Genomic DNA, 21,300 nt, shown 5'->3' on the forward strand with positions numbered 1-21,300 from the left:
AAACCAGCCTGGCCTTGAGTGCTTCCTGCTACCACTGTCTGGCATGCATTACATTGTGACTTGCCCAAGAAAGTGCATTCAAGGCATGCAAGTTTCTCATGCTTAGAGAAACCGAGACCCATTATTGCTTTTCATGTGCTTAGCCTCCAAGGTAGTACTGATAAGTCCTTCTCTCATTCTGGTGTGAATACTAATACTACTATACTAGCTTCTTCCGGTTCAAAATAGTTGGTTCTGACACTTTCAATTTCCTTTCTATACTTTGATGTCATTTATATATATAAGCAATCCCCACAAACGGGAACAAATTAACGCGGGTCTTAGGTACATTTTAAAGTTAATTTATATATACACGTTAGTACGTACGTTACCCCCTTCTCCATTTTAACAACTGACCAGACGTGTTGTCCCCCCAAGCAGGTGTGTGTTTCATATGAGTAAACCAATTGGAAGTGGAACCGTACCAATATAGAATTGTAAGTTCTACTACTTCAGTGAGCAGAATCAGTAGACAACAAAGGAAAGGAAATTACACCCATCTGACTGAAAACATTGTTCATTTACACGACACACATTATTAAGCTTGAGTGCTTCACAAGTCATCAAATTTCTAATCATACACAAACACGCACACCTCCAAGGTTTATCAAATTAAAGTCTAGAAGAGAGGTGAAGACAGGAAAAAAAAAAGCAGGAGTGAAATTAATAAATATATATATATATATTATTTATGTTAATTATAAGTGATTATGTCGACCATGGAGATGTTGGCCTAGAAGATGATGAAAGTAATAATGAGGATGACGATGTAGAAGATGGCCATAGCTGTGCACTCTTCACCTTGGATACACTCGCCAGTACCCCTAATGGTGTCACGTCTCCAATGATGATCACTTTCTTTGATTCCATGTCTATGCTGAATGATGTCACTCCTACATATATAGGATTAGATTAGCCACCATATCATATATTATTATTCTCAAACATAATCAGTACATGGAGAAAGACAAATGTTACATGAAAGCAGAAAAATATAAGTATGATAGAATACATGATATGATAGGAAGAGAAATATAAAGAAAATTAAAAGTGTTGAAAAGGGGTTTAAAATAATGAGATTTTTGCTCATGGAGAAACTACATGACCAACAAAGCACTGATGTTTTAATACAAGATTGGTTGATAGAAATGATTAATTAAATTACGTTAAACTTTGAAGTTTAGAAAAAGATTAAAAAAAATGCTCAAGAACATGAGAATTAGTATTATTACTGCCAATGTTTATCTAATTATATCCAGACTCTCATTTTGAGACTCCAAGACTATGTATTGATTAAGCAGACTCACCTTCCATTTTTGAAATATGCTTTCTAACTTTTCCTTCGCAGGCCTTGCAGTGCAATGACACCCTCAAAACCACAACCTGAATGAAGGTTTCAGAAGATAAAAAAATTATCACCATAATGTGAAACTTAAAACAAAGAAACAAAATAGCAAGTCTCCTTTTTAAATATTCTTTTGAGAAGCAAGAAACAAAGAGAGAACAAAATTTAAAAAAGAAGAGAAAAACCTTGTCCTTGGATCGAGCTGAAGAAGAGGACCGAAGAGTGGGAGGATCGTTTCTTTTCATAACCACAAGCTTGTCTTTGACATCATGTTGAGAAGGAACCATTGCTGAGATTTTATTAGACTCAGATACCCATTCAATGAATGGCGCATCACCAAGGAGATATCTTCTAGATGAACCATCAGCACCAGCATGAGTATAAAGGTCGTTAACATCAGCAGAACTTTTTCTACGCACGTCACAGTTTTGTTTATCAGCTGAAGCTGAACTCTTTCTGTGCTTCTCAAAGTAATTATAAGGCTTAGGATTGATGGGCAATTGGGATGAACAAGGAACATGAAGTTGGCTTTTCCTTCGATCATGGTCGAAGCTTTTGGTGCTTCGATGTACCATAGAACGATGGTGCATGCTAGAATTTACTGCTGTGGAAGCAGAGGAAGAACAGAACAAGTCAATTCCTTTCATGGTGTTTGTCCTAGTAGTTAATCTCTTTGCTTGTGTGGCCAGTTATAAGCTTATGAACAAGAGAGAACAAGTTGGATTTCTATGTAGTAGGTAGTAGCTGAAGCTAGAGCAAAGGCAAAGAGAGTAGCAGAAAGATCTCCTAACTAGGGAGGGAAAGAGAAATAATGCATTGGGTACCACCGGCGTAATGATGACTTCGAAGATATGAGATTAGTCTGGATTTTCAATGTTGTTTTATCTTTTATTATTAAGTTTTTTTTTCTTAACCATCATTAACATAATTTGAATATGCGTTTTGCATGAATGCTCATAAAATTAATTTCAGTTAAAATTGATCTTGATTTAATATGCTTGGATGTTTTATTATAAAATTAAATTAAAAGTAAAATTCAGTATAAAATTTTTAATTCAAAATCACTTATGCAAAATCAGTTCTAAAACATTGTTTTACTTTCAGAAAAACAATTATAACTTAATTTATTTTGTAACGTAAAACCAAATAAACATGAAATAAAATTGGACCCGAGTTTCTTAATTAAGCCTCATATTCAAATGAATATTGAATATTATGAATGGAAAAAAAGTATAATTAAGGATGAAAATTTTACTAAAGACATCCAATCAAATCAAATTTGCAGGCCAAAATTAATCTCAAATAAAGTCAGAAAATACTTTGTACATGTATTAATAAAAAACTTTTTTCCTAGTTTCATTTTAGTTGTTGGGAACAAGAAAGTGTGTTCATCTTTGCCGCGATATGATTACTACCACTAGTTGTGGAATTAAGAAAGTTTAGAGGCGACAAGCACGTTCTATTATTGAGGCATCATTGTTTCACAGTGGGCTCTGTCCTACAATTTGTGGGCTCCTTGTTTCGTTTTCTTTGTATTAGCCCTTTTCATGCTTTGGAAGCAGTGGGTGCGCTGCGGATTTGGATGGTTGGAAATCAGTCACATAGGTTGGTGCATTTTCCGCCAACTTAATTGCTATCAATTTGTTGTTAATTTATTGTCATTTAGCTTCAAATTTCATTCAAATAGTTACGTACTTTTGTTGATCTATGGGAATATGATAATTGAATAAGTAATGTGCTCGTGATTAAGTTGCGATTATTAAAATTGTACTATAAAATTACAGGCAAACGATATTGATGTAGTTGTAATTGTAGGCCTGATAATGTTGTGGCCTTAATTCCAACTATGAATCACCATTTGAAACTACCCATATGATAATGTTGCCGGAAAAATTCTTTTGGGATAGTGATAACGGTGTATAACGACTAAAATCAATTTCTGATGCAATGAATGAGAGAATACCCGTAATCTCTTATTTAGGAAAAAAATTGAAACTATTAATGTGTTCATTATGCTAAAAGAAGACTAGATGACATATTGTTTTTTAAGGAAATTATTAGATAGTAGGTAATAAAATTTTGTCTTTAAAAAAAAAAATAGTATTAGATAGAAGGAAAAGTTTGTGAGAAAAAAGTTGTACAACAACCTGGCAAGATTTCCGGTAATTCCGTACATTTCTCTCATTTTTTACTATTTGATTGTTCTTTTCTTTTTCTTTTTTTGCTAGGCTTTACTATTTGATTGATAGAACACATTAATATTATTAAGTCGTGAGTAATTCGTCCCGTAGCATATAGCAATGGTGTGTTTTGGGTATCATATTATTTTGTTAGTATTATTACCCCCCAACAGACACTCATTTACTAATATGCATAAGCACACAGACAAGCAAGCAAGTGTTTGTGTTGCATTTGGTCTATGAAAGAGAGAAAGTTTACTTCCATAACTACAACAATATCTAATCTAAATGTTAGGTTTTGATGTTGCCGTCAAATTGTAAATAAAAATAGTTATCCGTTTGAACCTTGAGCACTACAGAATCTTGTGCCAGATTTTGGGGATTGCTTGACGATAGAGGACAAATAATAGGTCAAAGGTCGGCTATGGTGCACTACACAAGTTTCAAACAAATGGAAAGAAACAAAAAAAAAGTATGGAAAGTTATGAATTCGACACAGGAGGAATTTAATAAGTAAAAGCAAAATGATTACAATTGTAGAGCAAGTAATCATTAATATATCAATGCGGCATGCATGCTCTTTGCCTGAAAAAGGGAACTGTTCTGTTACCATCAAATATTACAATTTATAAGCATTTCATTTAAAAACATAGTTTTTTATAACAATTTAAATTTTGACCTAGAATAAAAAAAATGCATGGTTTAATGGTTGTTTATTCTGTCATCTAGAAAAAATTATGTAAGATAAGATTATTAATATTTTATAATTATTTTTAAAATCATATCTAAGATAAAGGAAGTTGTGGCATAGATGTTCACATAGGTAATTCCTTGTCTGTGATCCATATTTTTATTCACTCACTGAACTAAAAATGAGTTTGTAAATTGACCTATGATTCTTTCAAACAAAAACACAATAATGCACAAAAGTTATGTGGGTAACGTACTAGTGCACGTGGATTCTTATTATAGCTAATTAATGTGGGAAATGCAAAACGAAATGCATTGTGTCACGCTCTCTCGCTTTGAAGATTTTTTTTTTCCACTGACATGGATTGCTTAAGACCTTTATAGAGGTTGTTTGGTTGGAGAGAAGAAAAAAAAATAAAAAAAAAATGAGTTGAGTAAAAAGAAATGCAAATAAAAAAAATAATAAATAGTCATTTTGATCTTTGAAAGTTTAGAACGATTCCCTAAAAATAAGAAATTAAAATTTAGTCTTTGAAAGTAAAAAAAAATATGATAAATTTATCATATCATTAAGTTTAGATATATCCACTTGTGTGATATGTGACATGATTCCGTGAAAGTCATATGTGACCTGAATAACGATAAAATAAATTTATTGCACTATTTTACTTTTAAGGATTAAATTTTAATTTCTCATTTTTCAGGGAAGAATTTGTGACCATCTCACACTTTCAGAACCAAAATGAGTATTTACTCATTAAAAAAAAGTACAAAGAGAAATATTGGGAATGGAAATAAATCCCCATTTTGCTTTAGATAGGATATTATTCTCTAAATTGGGTGTAAAAAAATGTTGATCCAATTAGTAAGGAATGAATTCATATTCCAAAAAAAAATATGCCTGTTATTTTCTGCGGAAGAACCGCTGTTGTTATTTTCTGCGAAAGAACTTTCTTCTGTGAGTTAATTTATTTTTTTGATTTTTAAATTTTTGAATTATTTTGTATTTGCCTATTTTATTTTGTATTTTATATTTTACTATTACAAAATTTAATGCATATTTAATTCGGGTTATTATTACAAAATAAAAAATATTTATTTAATATTTATTAAATTTTCTAATAGTAAAAAAAAATTGTGAGAGAAAATATTTTTTATTTTTTAAAAAATATTTCTTGCTTACAAGATTTTCCGCCTAATTAATTATTTGATATTTTTCCTTTCAAGACAGTTAAAAAGATTGTTCAACTGAGTCTAAACAAGTTAAAGTCCATATGCATCACTGATATGTAGTTGTTCTAGATTCCTCCAAGACTCCAAATGAGTTGGACTTACCCACAAACAGTGGTGGTAGGTTGCTCTTCCGGTAGTTCCAAGGAATAGGCTCAATACTTTCACAAGCATTCCAAAATACTTAAGTCAATCTAGATTTTAATAAAGAATTAATAATGATGCTGTGCACAAAAAAAAAAAAAAGAGATCAAAGATTAATGACATTGGAAAAACTGCATGCTTAAGATAATTGTGGATGGAAGCATATTCTCTCCATTTATTGGAAGGTCCAGTAGGAGAGAGATATGTGTCTATCTCTCTCTCATTGAACTCCTTGGAGAGGAGCCAGACCCATTGTGAATATCCTATTTACATGCCATTAATGAGGATAAGACACAAATAAGGTTGTACTTGAGCTAAGGGGTGTATATCAATTTCACTGGTAAAATCCCATTTGACTCCTCAGTAACTGAAGAGGAACCAGACCCATTGTGAACATCCTATTTACATGACATTAATGAGGATGAGCCACAAACATGATTGTACTTGAGTTAAGTGGTCTACACCAATTTCACCGGTAAAATGTGGGTCTTTATTAGGACACTTGCCTCCTAAAGTAATCCAAAATTCCAACAGGGGAAGAAGATGAACCATGTAAACCCAATCCATCCGATTTTGTTATGGGCTGGTCCAGAACAATTTGACTAGTCTTGTAATTTAGTTGATGCCAAGTCCTGCTATTAGTACCTACTATTTAGTATATAAACCCCCAACCAAAGTAAAAGGACAAAATATACCATTTTTATATTTAGTTTAAAATGTTCCTAACAGAAATATGTTTCTTTTTTTATATAGGCAGAATAAATTGTTTCTGTTGATTACATTACGCTATAGAAACAAATTTTTGTTATATATTAATATTTTTTTGACAAAAATTAGCATAACGAAACTTATTTGTATCGTGTAATTAATTATATATGCATGTTACTTTGTTAAGAAAAGTTACAACTAAAAGTTACAAATGAATCAAATCAGTTATGAAATAATTAATCAAATGAGTTATAAAATTAAAAATTATTCTATTTGGATAATTAATTTAATTCATTGGAATAATTATGCTACTATTAAAAATTTAATCAAATAAAATAATTTAAAAGGCAAAATATGCCATTTAAGAAAAAAAGAAAGAAACTTACCTATGTTATGTAATAGAACTATATGACAGGCATACTCCTTTTCTTCATCTTTTTTTTACAAAATGACAGGCATATACTCCTTCCTAGTCCTACTGTATAGGAGCAAATACAATTCGTCGTAATATATATATATATATATATATTTCAGCTTGAATTTGACGCGCACTAACTTTAATTTGGTTGGCAAAGTATTAATTATATTACTAATAAGAACAGTCATTGACAGCTGAAGAGAGAGAGAGAGAGAGAGAGATCTTCCACTTCTAGAATGTTTTAGCACAAAGTGGAAAAAACGAAGACAATAGTCATATACATATATGCATGCAAGCTACATCTGCAGAATGAAGACAAACAATTACGTTGTCAAATGTGGAATTAGTTGAGATTTTAGGCACATTAGTAACATTTTCAAATTTTGGTAAACTGCGGGCCGTCCTTGTTAACCGTCCAATGCAAAGTAGCCAAGTTGGTTACAGACTGAATAATAACATTAACGCGTACGTGCATGGCTGACTCTAGTCTTTCTGTTTTCTTTCTGGACGGCAAACAATATAGCACCATCCCAAATTTCATTCTTTCCTACTTTTTCACCCTCAAATAGAACAATCTATGTGTCTAGGACTTTAATTCTTAGCTTTCTTTTTCGTGCGTGTCTTTTTAGATTAATAATTCCTTGTTAAAGAAAAAAATGAAAAGTACTTAATACTATCCTTAATTTATTGAATACGGTTAACTATTTAAAAAAATAAGTATTGAATATTAAATAAGCACTACTTGATATTTTTTTTCTTTTGCTAATTCTCTGCTGGATGGTTGAGTTTCTTTCCACTTTCGAATCTTCATGTACGGTATCTTCAATAACTTCATCCGGAATCTACAGTCAGGGTAAGGCCAAATAAATTGTATTTATGAACATGAAGGCTATAAAATATTTTTTGTATCCTTCATCGTTTTATTAATTTTTTTTATTTTTTTATTAAAAATTCATTTTAGTCATTCAAATTCTTAAAATTTGAGTACATATTGTACTTTTAAACATCTTTTTTCATTTTGAAACATAATTTTAAATCTTTTTATTGATTCAATACATGAAACTTGTTTTATTATATTCACCTAGTTAATTAGTAAAAAATTAAAATTAAAAATTTATTAAAATAATGTTATAAATATTTCTTTAGCATAATTTTCAATGTATCTTTAATGTAAATTTTTAATAAAAAAATGTTTTTTTTTATTGATCGTTGACGAGTGATACCCTTATTTATAATTCAAGTGTTGACTTAGCAACTCCCGATATAAATTCGAATCTCAAATCAAAGAAATGCGTGTAAGCTAGATCAATATGCGATTGGATCGTGGTGCACAAAAAAGGGAGTTGATGTGTTATAGTAGTTGGTTGATCAATTTGAAGACTTTTATTTATAAAAATTTATGAACAGCACTTGACTTTTGATATGTCAACTAATTACAAAAGTGACATTATTTACATTTATTAACGAAATAATATCAGTTCAGTGGAAAAAAACGAAATAATATCAGTAATGTGTACACTCACAATTTGTAAAAGAATTTGTGCATGAAATTATTGTTTAAGTCCATCAGAGTTTATTTATACTTTTTTTAAAAGGCCAAACTAAAATTTTATTGCAGAAACAATAGTTTATTTATAATTAAAATATGAGTATTTCAACATATTTCTTTAACGTTAATTCTACCCGGTTAATTATCGTGCATGACATTTCACAATTAATCAATCTTGGCGAACCTTAATATATCAACTTAATATTCATACCTAATTATGAGAAGTCTTCATTAAAGATCAATGTAATTAAAGAAAACAATTTAAAATTTCTAAAATATTGTTCATATTTTTTATATATATATAAAAAAAAAACTAATTCAATGTCAAAGACATCCTCACTACGAGAACCAGATATGGGGAAGAATAATTATACACATGCTTTCTACTTCCATATTCAAGGAGGTTGTTCCGGAATTTGATCATCAGGTCCTTCCATCTTCCATATCATGAGTCCATCATCAATTTATCGTTAAGGTACAACTCAAGTTCACCCTTAATGAAAACTCAATTTATTATTAATAACAATTAACAAATTAATAATTAATTAATATTTATTGATAAAAAAACACAAAGCTTACCCTTAACACTTGTGCAAATTTGTAAAACAAAAATATACAATTTAAATTCATGATAAAGTTTTTAAATATAAAAAAAATCATTATGCTTTTCAATAAAATTAGTTCCCTGCCAATTTTCGTTTCTTTCGCTTTCATTTAAAGGCTAAGTTTAGATAATTTGGGCAATGTGAGACAAATGAATCATCTCATGATTAATAAAATCGTTGTTATTCCAATAGATTAGATAAAGTTTCCCGAAACAAAGCACTATATTGGATTTGATAATATATATGGTGTGTTTGACTTTCTTGATAATAATTTTTTCCTTTTTTTTTTCAAAAAACAAATTGATAAGAATTTCTACTACTACTACAACTAATAATAATAATAATAATAATAATATTATTATTATATAAATGCACATTTTTTTAATAAATTTCTGAACACACGCTAAATTGCTTGAGGCAAAATATAATACTGATAAACTGTTTGGAAGAAAAAATAATAATAAAATTAGCACTCCTTCTTTTTGGTAACTAATTAGGAATAAATTAAGCAAAAGATGGATCCCGTAAGTGGGCAATTACATTAAAAAAATGCATATGAAAAATGACTTCAAAACTACTTATAAATATAAAATGATTAGATCATCAGTCGCTGTATTTAGTGTTTTTTGACATGTCTTTCTTTGCTTAATCTGTGGAAGAAAAAACGGAATATATGAAAGGGATGGTGCATAAAAAAATAATATATATATATATATATATATATATATATATATATATATATATATATATATATATATGGAGGATGTTGATTATCGTTCCTATGACTTGATCAAAGCCAAGAGAACGAAGCAACTAATCCATGTGCACCCAACATAGATAATATTGCGATATAAATTAAATTAGAGAACATGATAAAGACGTACGCAAATGAAACGAGGCAAAAGAATATAGCCAAAAAGACAAAATGATAGATATGTCTTGATTGGCATGCAGAATATGCATACGATTTCATACAAAAACTTGAAAATATATTTTTAATATTAATTATTAAGGATTTTTAAAATCAATTATTAATTGATGTTGAAACTATTGATGTTAAAAATATTAATGTTAACATCGATTTTCAAAAATCAATGTTAAACTAAATTATACAAGATTTTTAGAAAAATCAATGTTATTTTTTGGTAAATAAAATTGGTTTTTCTAAAAACTGATGTTATGTTTTGGAATTTTTTTAAAATATCCTATATGTTTTTTTAATTACCAACTATAATTATATATAGTACAACTTATTATTCAGAGTTGTGAAAATTCTAAAAATAAACATAAGTCATCCTTGAAAAGAAATAAATGAAAATTAAATGTAATAAAATTAGAATATTCAATATATTTTATATAATAAATTGTCTATCCACAAAATGACAAGTTGAAAAAAAGATTTCTAACAAAAATATTTCAAGCATCATTTCTCACAAAATATACAACCAAGAGTTATAAACAAAAATCTATATATATTAGTATAGTATAATGTACTTAAATTATAAACAAATCCAAAATAAAATAAAGTTAGATGTTGCATCTATAATTTGAGTTTCAACTTTCAAATTTTGTTATTGTGCAAAAGTTTTTCATCCATAGTCAATTGTTGCATACTTCCTCCAATGATTGTAAACAATCATGTATTCCGTAATCTTTTCCAAATTCAGATGGGTGAATCATGCACCTTTCATAAATGAGTACATGGTACTCGGCACATCCTGAAATTAACATTAAGTTCATCTTAGATATGTATATGATTTTAAAATTTAACAGACAAAGGTGTTTTTGTACTAATTATATACAATGTTGAGTTAATCTCCAAACTGCTACAAGTCACTTTGTACTCATTGAGTTGGACTTTAAAAGTGACTAAGTTAAAAATTTGGTGATACAAGGAGTGTCATTTAAGATAAGCTTTTGGTTCAAAGCTGCTTTTAAAGATGGTCAGGAAGAAAACACTTTGTTCAAAATGGGTCATGGTCTCTTGATAATTTCCTGTGAGCCCATAGAAATATCTGAGTTTTGTCTTCTAGACAGTATAGTTGGGTTCACCAGATCTTGGTTATACATAACAGAGTGCATGTTGCCATTACCGTCTAGCAGATGCCAAGTATGCTCTAGTTGATCCTTACATCTTACAACAAAAAACCTACTCAATTCACCATAAGGCTACAATTAAAGTAAACTAATATAAACAATATTAATGTGTTATATCATGTCATGTTTATTTGAGAATAGTCTTGAAATTCCTAACATAATCCTTAGTATGAACTGTGTTAAATATTTTCTTTGATTTAATGTTAATCTTCATCATTGTCTTAACCATTTTATTCCAATTCTTTTAATCTTCATTCATCGTTTCTAAACTCCATTGACAATATAAAAGTTATTATTAATCCACAACATCTGTTTTGCCTTAAATTTGTTCAGTTAGCAACTATTAATCCAACATTGTATAGTCTCTAATATAAAATTATCCTTTGGCTTAAAAGCTAGAACTGCTTAAAAATAAATATGCATGCCTACCTAGTAATAGTAAACCAAGAGATATGGAGCTTGGTTTAGTACATGCCACATAGTTGCAAGACACAGTGCATATACCCATTTTTGAAAACCAAGAATGATATTCCTATTTTCAAAGTATCAATTTTTTGCTTCAAGTTAAAAACCCTAACATCATTTTCGATCTATGACAGAGGATAAAAAATTTTAACCTAGAGTGCATGAGGATTCTTACTAAGTGAAATAGGTCGACGCATAACTCTGTTGTGTTTGACCATTAGATGGACTGACCCTGCCAATGTCCTCTAGTTGAGTGTTAGATGGAGGTTGTTCGTCTAGCAACCCTGTCTCTGTTTTCATCTTTTGAACCACCATGAACAAGTATGAGTGCTGGTGAGTGAAATATGCAGATAAATGCACAAGCTATATATATTCTATCCAACGTAAATGATGGTGCAGAACAGGAAAAAAATACAAAATTCATTAGTGGACCATTTCATAGTATTACAATAAACTAATGTTATATAATGTCTACAATAATGAATATTTAATATTATATAACAAAAAAGGCGACCTCACGATGACCTCACGCTGTGTTTTCTCCCTCACGTCGTACATCACATGGCAACGACGCGACGATGTCTCCGCCAACGCTAAGCAACACCACCCAAAGCATAGGGAAAAGCATTTAAGTTGCAACCCAAAACACAACGCAAAGCAACACCACATGGCAAGTTCGTTCATTTAAGAGAAATACATACCTCGTCGTCGAGACTGAAACCGACATTGACAGCTAGTGCGAGTGGGAGACTGAGACCAAGAGCGAGTGCAAGTGGGAGTAATATATTGAGTGCAAGCAAGAATGAGTGTGTTGAGAGGAGGAGTTGCAGCGCCGTGGAGGAAGTGAGAGCGTTAGGGTGTGAGTGATGATGGAGAGTGACGGTGGGCACGAGAAAAACAATTATATATATATATATATATATATATATATATATATATATATATATATATATATATATATATATATAATGCTTCCCAAACCCCAACCTGACATGATGTCATGGTAGTCAAACATGTTGGACTTACCTATTTGTTACTTTCGACTAAAATGAAGTTGTGCCAAAATATATTGACACATTGGAATATTTGTTACTTGTGTGATTTTTCATTTGGCCCATTAAGGAAGATCTTTGTGGTATTAGGCTGCCCTTGCAACCCATCAAAAATATTATTATCTCAAATTAAAGGTTAGAGGATGGAAGAAACAAAGCTCCTTCCTTAGTCAGTTGGCTGCCAAGACCATACCAAATGGAATTCACTTCTTATCTATGTGCCTTACCATAGATTACTGCCTCCTTCCTCTTGAAAAGAGAAAATTCCCTAGAAGTGAGAATTTGGAGAATCCTAGTCTCTATCATTATGCCCTGTTCTTGGACAATGTCTTGGCTACATCTGCTGTTATCAACTCAACCATTGTGAATGCAAAGGTGACTTGGATTGTCTTTTACCATACTAGTGTGTGTGTGTGTGTGTGTGTCCATGTCTGTATAGTGAATTTTTTTTATAGATGATGAATAATTTGTGCTTGCACTGTATAACCTAGACATAGTTTGTTTGCTTGTGCATCCTTGATAAAGTAAATAATATAATTAAGCTTTGCCTTCATTATCTTATGTTTGTGTCTTCCAACATTGCAGGATCCTTCAAAGCATGTGTTTCACTTTGTTACTGACTTACTAATAACTAAATTTTGGAGCCATGAACATGTGGTTTTTGTTGAATCCTCCTGGAAAAGCTACAATCAATGTTGAAAATGTTGATGAATTATCATTTTATACGCATGGACTTAATTTTACGCAAACCTTTGATTATCTAGTACAGTTAATGAAAAGCAGTACATATTCTATATGACTTAATTTTTTGGGATATGACAAGAATAAAACTTGTCGCAGGATGTGTTCGAGGAAAAAAGTAACATATTAGAACCAGCAGGAGCACTTGCACTAACTGGAGCTGAGGAATACTACAAGCATTATGGACTCCAGGGGAAAAATATTGTAGTAATAACCAGTGGAGCAAACATGAATTTTGATAAACTTCGGGTTGTAACTAAACTTGCTAATATTGGTCGTAAACAAGAGGTTGTGCTGGCAACTGTTATGGCAGAGGAGCTTGGAAGTTTCAAACAATTTTATGGATTGGTATGTCTGCTACTTTACCACTATGTCTATAAGTGTTCTTCATGTTTGTACTTATTTTCTATCTTGCCTGGCAGGTGGGGCAGATGAACGTCACAAAATTCAAATATAGATGTAACTCGACTGAGAAGGCAGTTGTCCTTTACAAGTGAAATCATAAAATTGCCTAATCATTTTTTCTTTATCCATTGTCAATCAATTTTTAAAAAGAATGTAATCATAGTTGTTGCAGAGGCTAAAGTTAGATGTGTGGTGTTCACATCATCCATTGGTGTCGTTTACATGGACCCCAAAAGAAGCATCGATTTGGTGGTTGACGAGTTTTGTTGGAGTGAAGATATCTTGAATTCTTGATTGTCTTCTATTATCATTGATAATGTCTCATCTCCTATGTTATCTATCACTATAAGTGCCTAGGTGTACATTCATAATTGACTTCCAACGAAGACTTGATACAAAAAATATTACATGTTTGGAATCTAGCATTGTGTGTCTTTAGTATGTTTTAAATTATAATAGTCTTGTTAACCAATGTCATAAGGATATGCCATCTTTTCCCACAAAGGTTTTAAATTTTAGTTGTGTTTTCATCAACCTTATGATTGATTCTTTGATTTATTATTATTATTATTATAAATATTTTTACAAAAAATAACATCATTTGATGAAAATCGATCTGGTAAATACATTCTAGTTTTACCAAAAACTAATATTAAATATGACTTTTAACATCGATTTTTTTAAAATTGATATAAAAAATACTTCAAAATACACAATTTTAATTATATTTCTATATTGATTTCACCCAAAACTGATATAGATAATAATTTTTAATATCAATTTTTTAAATCAATATTAAAAATGTCTACTTTCAATTAAAGTCATTTCAACATCAATTTTAAAATAGATGTTGAAATCCTACCCTAATCGATATTAAAATCCTTTTTATATAATAGTCACAACAAACTATTTTAGTTAGATTCATAATGGAAGTTTTCTCAAAATATACTCTATTACATTTCTTTATTTTATATTGTTAGTTAAAACTTGTTAAAAATTATAAAATATATTATAATTGAAAATTCAGTAAATAAAAATTATATTTTCTCACAAAAAATTCTCAAAGCAGAAAATAAAACGGCATGCATCAATTATTGTTTGTTGAGTAGACAGGGTCATAAATTTACTTCATTTTGAACCGCTGTGTATTTATCTAGTGCAACTGTGTCCTCTGACCTCTATGATCATTGACTCTATCCTTAACGAATTAGGTTGCACTAATATATATATATATATTTAATAGGTTTAAATTATGGTATATTTTAATTAAGTTAATACTATTAATTATATTTATATGCTCAGAGCTCTTTCTAAAGATATTGTGCGCTTTGATAGAGATATTACTATTTTGTTATGTCTCAGTTAATTAGGTGACAACAAATTGTATTAAAAACCTGTAAAGTAAATTTAAAAACTTTTTGTGGTTCGAATTTAGACTGCACTTTTGGCAGTTACATTTGCAATAATGCAGTCGATTTAAGGAATAAACTCATCTAAAATAAACTTTTTAGTTTTTACGTTACATCTAAAAAAAATTAACCTTTTACGCGGACCATTGGGCATCAATGCTGATACCAAATGCCTGCGTTCATTAATAATTAAGAAGACCAAGTCATCTTCAAACGTCCAAAAAATAAAGAGTTTATAAACACTCATTATTTCTTATGAAGAGGTAAGCCATACTTTTAATTACTTTTAAATATTAAAATTATAGAATTTCAAATTTTAAAATAACTCATAATTTTTCATATTAAAAGTACTTCAATTTATTAAGAGTTGAAATTAAAACAAAATTTTATTATTTCATTAAAAACCCAAGACATCATATATATTTTTTTGCTCTAAGGAGCAAAATATGTTACTACGTTTTTAAAACACGGTGAAGTAATTATTCCCACAATTTTGATTTGAATTTCCTTTGAGACATAGTAACTCAACTTGTATTTTCTTCAAATTCTGATTGGACCAAATCCTCCTGAGAGTCTTGGAATCTTCTTGGCTGATAGCTAGCCTCGGGTGTTGAAACTTGAAAGCCACAGATATGAAAAAGCACAACGGAACAAGGAATGCTTGCACAGTCCTACCGCGTATCCTCTTAACTTCACAGTCCATTAGACAAAGTCAACCATTATTTGAGTCAAATGCCGTCTATTTATACCCCCTCACAACAACTCAACCCCCCCAAACATCATCATCAACAACAACACTTCTCTTCTTCTTTACACAAACTCAACAACACTCATTCATTGTGAAAGTTTCAAACTAACACACACACTTAAACAAATTAAAGAAAGAACCATTATTACTTCATCAGTTTTTTCTTGCTCAGCCAAAATGCCGAGAAAAGGAATGAGAAGCATTTTCTTCACATCAACGCCCACGGCATCACTACCACCTCCTTCCCGTCAACGCACTTTCTCAGACTCGTTAATGGACGAAAACATAGAAACCGCAGAGAAGCTCATAACCAAATGGGACGATTCCAAAGTCACAACAACAACGCAACTTTTCAGCGGCACGCGCCAGGAAGCCAAACAGTACCTAAACGCCGTGAAGGGACTACAATCCGCTATGCAGTACCTCGTCGCACAGGATTCCACCTCCAGCACCCTCGTGCGCGCGCAGTTCCTCATGCAACTCGCCATGAAGACGCTCCAGAAAGAGTTCTACCAGATTCTATCCTCCAACAGAGAACACCTGGATCCCGAAACTGTCTCCACGCGCTCCTCCGTTGACCACCGCAGCAGCGTCTCCGATTACGACGACGAAATCTCAATCACCGAGGACGAGTTCCGCGTTTCCGAGACCGAGCGCGTTTCCATGCTCGCCATGGAGGATTTGAAAGCCATAGCTGAGTGCATGATTTCCTCCGGCTACGGCAAGGAGTGCGTCAAGGTTTACATCGTCATGAGAAAATCGATCGTCGACGAAGCGCTGTATCATCTCGGAGTTGAAAAATTGAACCTCTCTCAGGTCCAGAAGCTGGATTGGGAGGTTCTCGAGTTGAAGATCAAGAGCTGGTTAAAAGCCGTTAAAGTCGCCGTCGGAACTCTGTTCAACGGCGAGAGGATCCTCTGCGACCACGTTTTCGCTGCGGATTCGGGGAAAAGAATCGCGGAATCATGTTTCGCGGAAATCACCAAAGACGGCGCCGTATCTCTTTTGGGATTTCCGGAAATGGTGGCGAAGTGCAAGAAATCGCCGGAAAAAATGTTCAGGATTCTGGATTTGTACGAAGCGATCTCCGACTACTGGCCTCAGATCGAATTCATATTCTCCTTCGAGTCAACGGTTAACATTCGCACACAGACCGTTACGTCGATGGTGAAACTCGGCGACGCTGTTAGAACGATGCTAACGGACTTTGAAACTGCGATTCAGAAAGAGTCATCGAAGAAACCGGTCCCTGGCGGTGGTGTTCACCCTCTCACGCGCTACGTGATGAACTACCTCACGTTCCTCGCCGATTACAGCGGCGTGTTGGTCGATATAATTGCCGATTTGCCGCAATCTCCGTTGCCGGAGTCTTACTACCGCAGCCCGATGCGCGAGGAAAACCCGCCGGCTTCGGAGCTATCGGAGCGAATCGCGTGGATCATACTCGTCGTGCTCTGCAAGCTCGACGGCAAAGCGGAACTCTACAAAGACGTGGCGCACTCGTACCTGTTTCTCGCGAATAACATGCAATACGTCGTCGTAAAGGTGCGCAAATCGAACCTAGGGTTTCTTCTCGGCGAAGAGTGGTTGGCGAAGCATGAATTGAAAGTTAGAGAGTACACGTCCAAGTACGAGAGCGTCGGGTGGAGCGCTGTCTTCTCGTCGTTGCCGGAAAATCCCGCGGCGGAGTTGACGGCGGAGCAGGCAAGGGCCTGTTTCGTGAGGTTCGACGCTGCGTTTCATGAAGCGTGTAAAAAACAGGCCTCGTGGGTCGTATCCGACCCGAAATTTCGTGATGAAATCAAAGACTCGATAGCTTCTAAGCTGATGCAAAAGTACAGCGTGTTCTTCGAGAAGAATCGGGTCGGGTCGAAATCCGTTAGGGACTTTCTACCCGATGATATTGGGAAATACCTTTCTAACATTTTGTGTGACGGAGATTCAGTTAGTGTCTCATCACACTCTTCGTCAACCACGTCGGCTTCCCATCGCTCTAATCGACGGTGAACTTGGAGATGTCGCCGATAATTGATGACGTCATATTCCCCCTATTTTTTCATAAGTTGTAGATTTAAATTAAATTCTGGAAATTGTCCTGAGTGAGTAAAATGAGGGCAAGATTCTCAAAAATAAAAAATAAAAAATGAGGACAAGAATACAAGATAGAGAATATTCGTACATGTAACGCGTTTAACTACTGTATATTACAATTTTTTGGTCTTTCAATTTGTTTACTGTATATGATTTTTATTTTTATTTTTATTAAACTTCGTAGTGGTTCAAGGAAGACCATAGACCATAGATGAGTAACGAATTTTCTGTACTCCATTGTTTGCCCGAAAGAAGATGAGAGGCGTTTTTTTTTTTTTTTTTTAGAAGACGAGAGGCTTTGAAAACCTAATACCTGATACAATTTCAAGATAAGTATAACTATAACAATAATTTTTTTCTTACACAATTTTTTATACGATAACAATAATATTTTAAAAATAATAGGAATTGTGCCGTTAAAAAATTAATAATAATAGGAGGATATCTTAGAAACTAAAATAAAATAGGATCTAATTTGAATTTGATAATAATAATAATAATAATAATAATAATAATAATAATAATAATAATAATTAATAAACATATTCATAATAAAAATAATTTAAAATTAAAATATATGTAAAATATTAAAAAATTAATCTCACTCTTATAAATTGTATGCGGAGGTCATTATGTGATAAGAGAAGGAAAATAAAACATAAAAAGTGACTTGATTAAAAGAAAACATAATGGAAATTTCACTTTTCAAACGAGTACTCAAATTTATAATATAAGAGTAAATTAAATCTAAAAAAATTAATGATATAATAATTATATAATTATTCACCTATTATTTTCAAAACAATGAAAAGTTTACTCTCTTTCTCTATTTTTTTCTAATTTTAATAGAAAAATACAGTTTTATGGAAGAAAAGCTAACTTACGTTTGGAAGTTCTTGATTTTAAAGAAAAAAATACTTAATTTATACATAATACTGGCTAAAATTTAATTGTTGATCCATATGAATGTTCTTATTTTACGAGTGTGTATCATATATTCATGTTAGATTTGATTTTTTTTTCTTAATAAAAGATATACTGTAATTAGTTTCCTAATTTGACAAAAAAAATCTTAAGAGGATATTATAAATAATTATATAATCACGATATCTAACTATTTTTTTTTATCTTGCACACGGCTCTATCCAAATTCTAAAGGAAATAAAAATGTGTCTTTTTCTTAACACATTATCAATACAATGAAGTCTTTTTTATTTATACAATGGTTTGCAAATAATTGATAGATACTTAATATGTTATTTAATATTTAGAGAGAGAAAAATATAAGATAATAAAATTTGGGCAAAGAAATGACATCCCAAAGGAGCGATTAACATGAAACACTTGACGTCCACTATCACTTGCACTGTAGCCTGTAGACATGAAGATGAAGATGGTGTTAGCAATAGCATCATTTTGGTGCTGTGAGATTCACAAATCACATCATCTACCCAACTGCCAACACAATTCCAGGCACTCTTTAATAGCTAAAAGCTCAGCTAGGAATTGAACCCTGACTGGACCAGATTGTTTGAGGGAAACCAGCTACCATCAAATTACTTTTTAGGGTAAATATTTAAATTTATCTTTAAACGAGTATGATATGATAGTAATTTTTTTAAAAAAATAATATAAATTTAGTTTATTAATGTGTTTAAAGTGTGATAAATTAATATTGTTGTTAAATTTATGAGATTATTTTGTTATTAAATTATAATGTTTAAGGATGAATATGATAATAAGTAATATGTTTTAAGAATTAATTTTATATTAAATTGTAAATTTTAAAAAATAATTTATCATTAAATTGTTTGTAAAACTAATTTGTCATAATTTTTACGTATTTAGTGATAAAATTTAAATTTTTCATATCCTTGTTACGAAATATGAATGATTGATGAAGATGAACATTTATTTTTTCGGTAAATAAATTCTAAATTTTTAATATAATTTTTATTGAAATTTTGTTTAACTCAATTATTTTCGTATTGTGTCTTTTATCATAGTATTTCTAATATGAATATCTATTTCATCCATTGAAAATTCATTCTCTATTATTAAATTTTTTATTTTGATATATTATTGAAGGAATTATATTTTAAGCACTATTCTATTAGAGGTGTGAAGGGATATCCTTGAAATGGGAATACCTTGAGTTGAACTTCAATTCAATATTTCGAACTCGTGTGATCGACTCGATTCCTTACTATAAAGATCTAATCTCGTTTGCTTTTTTTTTCTTTCTTTTTTTTTTGTCAAGGTTCCAATCTCTTCAAGCTAGCTAGGTTCAGACTCACCAATGGGTTGTATGGTTAGAAGATGAATACTAAACCTTTGCATTTTTAGATTGAATTTAAAGTTTAGATGGAGTGTTGGGCTGAATTACAATAATTTGGAATTGGATAGTTGCTTGCTACACCCAACAAATTGTTTTCAGTACCTTTTTTTTACATTACGAAAAAGTTAATCTAAAATGTATAAAAGATGCAGGAAATATTTTGTAGGAATCAAATTTTGTGTTCAGTGTTGTAATTATTTGTAAAAACATAAAATGAAAATAAAAAAAATATTTCATAATACTAAATAAGTTCTAAAATTTACTTTAGTTTTATAAAAATTCATAAAATAAATGTCACAACATAGAGAAATATATTTATGCAAGAGAGTTGGACTTTATAAGAAGGAAAAATTACTATATGGGCCGACCAAGTTTTACATAGAAAAAAAATTAGTTGTTACTTCTTCCACCTTCGTGGACTTTTCATTAAAACAATGAGAAGCACATCAAGCAATAGTGGGAGTGCTGGTAGCTTTAACCAAAAGAATATATATATATATATATATATATATATATATATATATATATATATATATATATATATATATACCTCCAAAGAATCACATAGCCACAGTAAGGACCCTGTCTCGAGGAGATTTTTTCTTGCCGATTTCGAATGAAGATTTGGGCTTTCAAACAGGTTGCTCAACTACTGGGACAATGACACAATCCTTGGCATGGACTATGCCTACTATTTATTTATATGATTTTATTATTTATTTTTTAAGAAAATATCATAAAAATACAATTATTTTAATAATGGGAAAATATAATTGAATGATAATATAAAAATTACTGCAGATACTAAATGGAAATTAAAATTAAACAAACTTTTTTTATAAGAAAACCTCGACAAATTAATAGTTATGGATTAGTTTTCATAAATTATATAATACATCGCAGTAGCTATTTTATAAAAGACATAAATTAACAGAACAAAACAAAACAAAAAAATTTATTTATTGACAATAATTGTCAAACATTAGGATTGTCTTGTTATTAAAACTTGTCTAATAAAAAATAATTTATTAATATAAATATTGAAA

The 21,300-nt window shown here is 31.1% G+C and overlaps 2 protein-coding genes across 2 annotated transcripts; one reads left to right on the forward strand and one right to left on the reverse strand.

Moving 5' to 3' along the window:
• Nucleotides 1–446: 446 nt before the first annotated feature.
• On the reverse strand, nucleotides 447–2,241 carry LOC114375054 (protein SODIUM POTASSIUM ROOT DEFECTIVE 3-like). The gene is made up of 3 exons (XM_028332800.1): nucleotides 1,570–2,241; nucleotides 1,347–1,422; nucleotides 447–932 (listed from the first exon to the last, which is right to left on the reverse strand). The coding sequence occupies exons 1-3, from the start codon at nucleotides 2,029–2,031 to the stop codon at nucleotides 748–750; spliced, it is 723 nt and encodes a 240-aa protein (XP_028188601.1). The 5' UTR covers nucleotides 2,032–2,241; the 3' UTR covers nucleotides 447–747.
• Nucleotides 2,242–15,837: 13,596 nt separating this feature from the next.
• LOC114377624 (exocyst complex component EXO70H1-like) lies at nucleotides 15,838–18,108 on the forward strand. The gene has a single exon (XM_028336232.1). The coding sequence runs from the start codon at nucleotides 16,003–16,005 to the stop codon at nucleotides 17,830–17,832; it is 1,830 nt and encodes a 609-aa protein (XP_028192033.1). The 5' UTR covers nucleotides 15,838–16,002; the 3' UTR covers nucleotides 17,833–18,108.
• Nucleotides 18,109–21,300: the final 3,192 nt, after the last annotated feature.

Source organism: Glycine soja, chromosome 11 (genome assembly GCF_004193775.1).
Source record: "Glycine soja cultivar W05 chromosome 11, ASM419377v2, whole genome shotgun sequence".
Taxonomy (NCBI): domain Eukaryota; kingdom Viridiplantae; phylum Streptophyta; class Magnoliopsida; order Fabales; family Fabaceae; genus Glycine; species Glycine soja.

Coding starts and splice junctions, on each gene's coding strand:
- LOC114375054 (XM_028332800.1), bottom strand. CDS start 2,031: ATGAAAGGAATTGACTTGTTCTGTTCTTCCTCTGCTTCCACAGCAGTA. Junction 1,423..1,569: donor CAGCTCGATCCAAGGACAAG/GTTTTTCTCTTC, acceptor ACCTTCATTCAG/GTTGTGGTTTTGAGGGTGTC. Junction 933..1,346: donor GCATATTTCAAAAATGGAAG/GTGAGTCTGCTT, acceptor CTATATATGTAG/GAGTGACATCATTCAGCATA.
- LOC114377624 (XM_028336232.1), top strand. CDS start 16,003: ATGCCGAGAAAAGGAATGAGAAGCATTTTCTTCACATCAACGCCCACG.